This window comes from Branchiostoma belcheri, unplaced genomic scaffold, assembly GCF_001625305.1.
Source record: "Branchiostoma belcheri isolate BF01 breed outbred unplaced genomic scaffold, Haploidv18h27 scaffold54, whole genome shotgun sequence".
Classification (NCBI taxonomy): domain Eukaryota; kingdom Metazoa; phylum Chordata; class Leptocardii; order Amphioxiformes; family Branchiostomatidae; genus Branchiostoma; species Branchiostoma belcheri.
In genome coordinates, this window is record NW_017804176.1 from 781,838 (window position 1) to 787,837 (window position 6,000).

At 47.9% G+C, this 6,000-nt stretch overlaps 1 protein-coding gene across 3 annotated transcripts in view; it reads right to left on the reverse strand.

Annotated features, from left to right (window-relative positions):
* The window catches only part of LOC109481192 (androglobin-like), a 43,790-nt gene extending 39,905 nt beyond the window's left edge, over positions 1 to 3,885 (reverse strand). For all 3 annotated transcript variants that reach the window (XM_019783712.1, XM_019783713.1, XM_019783711.1), the window contains exon 1: positions 3,569 to 3,885. In XM_019783712.1, coding sequence (XP_019639271.1) covers positions 3,569 to 3,774 — 206 coding nt within the window. In that variant the 5' untranslated portion in view covers positions 3,775 to 3,885. The remainder of the gene's footprint in view (positions 1 to 3,568) is intronic.
* Between the last annotated feature and the right edge of the window lie 2,115 nt (positions 3,886 to 6,000).

Genomic DNA, 6,000 nt, shown 5'->3' on the forward strand with positions numbered 1-6,000 from the left:
TCAGAGAAACAAGCGACTCCGCTGTATTGACCTTTTCAAGCCCGCAGAATATCAACTTATGTCCCAAATGTTAAACATTCAAGTCTGATTTCTGACGGTTTGAGGCAGAATACACCAATAACTTGGAAAACGCCGACCGGACCCTGCTGTAGGTCCTATATCTACAAACAGTGCTATCACTCTCTGTTGTTATTTAGGACTTACTTACTTAGATATCTATGAGGGTGGAATAACACAAGGCTTCAGTTCACTGGAACCCAAGATCGCTATCATGGTGGGGCATGACGGGAAAATTTTATCGCGATTACTTCTAGAGTTATTCGGCCTTTTATGGGCAATTCATAATTTTCAGCTCCAAATTGCCCTTAAAAATCAGTGCCGGGGGGGGGGAGGACAGACAGAGAGACAGAGAACCTGTTGGAAACTAAGAAAAACGGTCAGGTTTGACAATGAATATAGTTCTACTCACAACGAGCAGTAGACGGTGTGCCGTCTGTTCCGGAGCTGCTCGGATGTTGGAGGCACGAACAAAGTCGGGCCGCTATACCGCCTCATGTCACCAGTGCACTCCCAATGTCATCTCTTCTTGCCTTTTGCTTTCATTCATCGATATTCTAGACTGAGGCTGCGTTAAACTCACGTGCAAGTAGGTAATACTATTTAGTTGAAGTAGATGGAGTGCAGAAAACTTAAGACTAAAATTATACTCCCAAAATACTTGTGGACCCACGGATTTTACGTTGCCAAGACATGTGATTCTCTCTTAGAGCTACCAAGGTGCACCATTGTAGAAATATGGCGGTGTTGCTTTTATCGATGATGATTATCAGAACTTTGTTTCGGCGGTGTTCGAAGTCTTAACGTACTGCTCCCAACAACAGTAAAGCACGCCATGTACTGTCAAGTTAAATGTAGCGGGAACATTCCCAGCTCTAGCAACCCTTTAGGAGACTCTCCAGTCATTTGTACTCTTTCGTAAATTATATTATGACGTCGTTGGTGTGGTCTTGATCTGCAAGGAGATTAGGAAAATCGTAACTTGCTTTCTTTTTCCTTCACAAGACCTCCCATGGCCAACATGAAAATCTAATGCTGCAGTATGTTACGATCATCACTCCTAATATCTGTTTGACGGCTATACTCAACCTAAAACTGTTATAATGCTGTTTTTATCTTATGCACGGCTCTTCCTTCCAACGTCTGCTTGGAGTTAAGACAAAACACAAACAGTTAGGAGACGGTTGCTATGTTTTTCTCTTGTGGACTGCCTTCCAAACATATATCCCAACACCATACACCTGGGCCACCGCACCGTTGCTATGTTGTTCTCACGTGCACTGAACTGAGACTGTTCCTGACGGAACGCTCTGTCTGGAATCCCTGGATGGTGTGTAAACAATATATACGGAACGAGGTTTCCCGTCACAGAACACCTGACGGGGACAAGGCGGGAAATGTCCCGTGTCTGGCCGGCTGAAGTGGTGGGAAGCAGCGCCGAACCGCCCCGCACGCAGCGGCGGTAGCCTACACCCCAGGCTCCGTTGCAGACATTTTTACTGCTGACAAACTGCTTTATATGATTCGTACCGTGTTCAAATGACACCTGGTGTCTACAGTAGTCTCTTCCTCAGTGTTATAGATCGTAACATGCATGGAAGCAGCCATGAGACCGTACGTAATCAACCTAAAAGGCTTTAACCAAAGAGCCTGCCGTCGAGGCTACGATGGACAGAAGTGGTGCTGAACCGTCATGCCTGACCACACGGTACACAGGAGCGGTGTGTACAGTATACAGATCAGCAGGGAAATTCTTCTACTGTACAAACCGTCAGGCTAAAGCTTAAGCTCTTTACAACAACTGAAAAAGACAACAACCGAACAGAGGAAACAACAGATTGCGTTTTTTTGTGCAAATTACGTACCCAAGCGAAGCCTGCAGATTGAAGGGAAACAGCTAGGAGACTAAAAGTTTGATGACATTTGTTTGAAAGAGGCCTACTAACAAATAAAGATCAACAGACACACCATTTTCAAAGAAAGACATAAACAGATCATGTCTACGTACTAAGAGAAAATTGTGAAAATGGATAAGTAACTTCCTGATGCGACCAAACAAGCCAAGTAAAACTAAAAAATGAAAACATCACCTCTTTCGCGCTCCACGCCATTTGGGCCCTTCGACGTCCTTGAACATGATTTAGAATGTGAGAGTGACTGAAGTAGGATGAGTCTCTCTTATTATGAAAACATGAATACTTTCCTTTTGAGGCCTATACTGAGAGGCAAAACAAGTTGTCGCTTCACCTCAGTTTGTTGTGGTACCAGAAGTCATTTGTGGTGCGTGAGTAGAGTAACAATGTCCTATCAAAAAAACTTCGTTGTCGTATGCGACTCACCGTTTGGGAGACCGTTTCCCGTCCTTCCGTCCCAGGCCTCCTCCTATAGACGACCGTCTGGAGCGGGTGGAGTCTACGGAACCCCTGCGACTGGAGGCCCGAGGCTGAGGCGGTCCACCGCCGCCAAGGCTACGGGCTATGTTCGTCATGGTGTGGACCTGCATCACCCCGCGAGCTACCGCCGCGAGCCGGCCTTTCATCAGACCCATCGAGGACGTCGACAGTCTTCTCCGCGGGCTGGGAGGGTCCGGGCTCGGGGACGGCATGGCTGGGGCTCGGGATCGGACGACTCAAGCCGGTCTCATAAACGTCGTGCAACTGTACTACGCCACAACCTGTTCTCCTGGGAAGGCCTTAGGTAGTACCACTCACATATGTCATATGTGAACTGTACTGCAGAACGCTCATATCCACCTCTGTCAAACCAATCACAGTCGGTCCTACCGCAGCCCTGATATGAAGACCGCACGACTAAACGTCGTGGTTTGTACGGTTGTACGTGATAGGGAACTAGTTCCTAGTTCCAACGGTGCATGCGAGTTCGCTTGGTAACGACGAGGAAATTTTGGCGTATCTCTTTCACCTGTGCCTTTCAACAGCCATGACACAGGACGGTGATATTTGGTGTAACCTACCCGGGCTGGCACAGGCACAGTACCGCCCTTCGGCATGTTGCATGACGGTCACAATACGGTAAAGACACGGACAGGATGGATGTGAACTGTTACGTTAGGAGCGTACAGAGAAAGGAGCTAGTGTGTATTCAATGCGACCAAACATGCGGTTTGGGTTGGCTGGGGACACTGTAAAGATGAGAAAGGGGCAGTAATGGGAAGGACTCATCCATGGATGAAATGGTGAGGATGATGCTCTCTTTAGGATGACTGCAAGGTTCCGGCCTTTATTCTTTTCTAGACTATACCGATATCGCCCACTATCTTTAGCCTCCTTCGCAGACTTTTACGGCGGCGGAGTTAATTTTTTTTCGGGGAGCCGGACCCGAGTTATGCCGCGGAGGGAGATTTGCCGGGGAGGGAGTTTGCCACAGAGAGAGTCTTTTAGGTCCCCCCCCCAAAAAAAAAACTTAACGCCGCCCCCGCCGCACAAGCCTGAGAAAGAAGCTACCCTATCTCTGTGTTTTATTTCTATCTTTCTTACAGACTTAGACTTACTCGGATGACGAATGATGCCGTTTGCCTCTCCTGTGTCCGTGATGATGTCCATGGTGTCCGTGATGCCCATGGTGTCCATGATGCCGATGTGACGTGTGATGCGAAGTTTTAGAACTCGCGACAGAAGACTTGGTTGATTCCACCGAGTCCCTCCTAGTAGCCAGCCGTAGCGCCGCCGTGCCGGAGGCTAGGGACTGCATCTTCATGATCCCCCTCGCCAGGGCGCGGAACCCCCCGCTCCGGCCCGCAGTCTGCTGACAGGGGGGGTCGAGTTGCTCCTGTCGGGGGTCTGCTCCCGGGGGGTGGGGGTAGAGGCGGCCGATGAAGAGGTGGGCTTCGGAGATGTGAAGTTCAAGATGCTCCTCTTTTGGCTTGACGTGGACTCAGGTGAAGTCGCCATTGTAGTAGGTCTTTCACTAGCGTAGTCTGTATAAACGGTACGAACATGCATGGTCGAACAAGTGGAAAAGGGAAGGATAGGAAGCAGAAAGTTCGAAGGAGAACTAGAAAACAAGACGCACAAACACTTATACGTATATACATGACGACCACCTGCCCAATGTGACCATTTTTTGGTGGTCGACGATACGGGCCACCTTACCAGAAAACTACGCAGACGTTTCTAAACACTATCTACACAACACTTACGTTTTTACTATTCAGCTGCTTGATCGTTATTTTCTGTAACATGTATTGTTTTGTTCTGCGCTGCTACCAGTCACACTATATTGTAAATACTTTCCCTGAGTGTGATATTACGACGCAAGAGGGACCGGACGCTCTGTAGAAGTCCAATCAGAAGATCCTGAAGCAGAAATACGACAGGAATGCAACATACCCCAGTCCAACCTGGGAATCCCGCTTTCCTTTATTTTGTCCCCTGTTTTATTTTGTCAACACTGGAAGCCCGTTATTACGGATCTCTCCCAGGGGAAAAGAACGTGCGGCCTTTCCTGTGAAAATGTCAAGTTGAACAGGACGGTGGGCAGGGTCACAGAGAAGGGCCTCACGGAGCAACGCGATAAACATGGTACATAACCATGGAACAATGTAAACACGGCCGTAGTAATGAGATAGAACTTAGATATGGGTCTATACTCAAGTATATACATGTATAATACCGGCACTAACACAACAAAACATCGACCACTTTGGCTTTTGATTTTGGAAAGACACTAGAAATATGGAGTCAATATCTTCCACAGATCTCTACATTTTCTAAAACTATAAGATGATAGCTGGGGGTGGGTGGGTGATCATTGGGCCTTCTCTAACGGATTAACTCCCCTAACAAATCATTCGCTCTCTTGTGACCGATTACTACCACCTGTTTAGCTTAAATAGGGTCTAATGGAGACAAAATAGCTGATATCTCCCCTAACAACCTACCTGGCCAGGCCGTTCTGCTCTGTAACCACACGGCCGAAGGAAACGTCTTCTAGTGTCGCTGTTTAGCGGTCCAGAAAAGATGGATTCACCCTCAGAGATCCCTGCTGGCTTCAGATATGTCGCGATGCTCCGTCTGTCCGTCTGTAGCGACGTTTCGACGTGATCTCACGAGGTATGGATGGGAGCTTGATCAACAGTCAGTGGCAAGCTGAATAAAAGTTCCAAACGGGAATAGTGCACTGTGCAGATCCAGCGTTCAGACTGAAGGATGGTTGATTGCGGCGCAAAAGAGTACGGTGCCGAGGACTAATCTACTATGGAACATTACATTCCGCACGGTTGGCTGAGGAAATCCCACAGAGATGGAAAAACTCTTCTTTAAAGATGACTTCAATGAAAAGACACACCAGACGATTTGTGAAATCTTCGGTTGATGAGACTTTCTGTCTGTCCTGTTGTAGTATCAACCTCGCACCCCGGTAAGGTTGACTGGGAAGGTCCCAACATGCTACACCTCTGCATGTGTCCGGTGTTTACACGGTTTTACACGCTGCGGTATGCACGCCAATGGGCGGGTAGGGCTCCGGAGATAAGGGCACATTCTCCTCCCACCACTCTACTTTAACGGTGAAAGAAAACGCCAGGTGTGGCTCTCTCTAATGTGTCCACGTCTCCACGGAGCCACCATGCTTTCGTGGCCATGAATAACCTAAGGGCAGGCAACAACCTGTCGACCATTGCTGGCGATACCAGCAGTTTAAGCTGGAGACACGCCATGCTCTAGTGAGCATCAATACGACAGGTACTTTATGATGAATTACAAGGCAACCTGGCCATGGGTTGACGGATTAACTAAATCGCATGGCTAGACGTACGTGCGAATTGCTGAAGTCACGACATCTATAGTACAAACAAACATTATAACGCCACAACTGTAAAGGCATAGTGTAGAAATGGTCGTCCGATGACAATGCGTCTAAACGTCTTTCTCGTGCTTTGTTGTTCGGTTAAGTGATTGTCAGTGCGGCCCAATGTTATTGTAT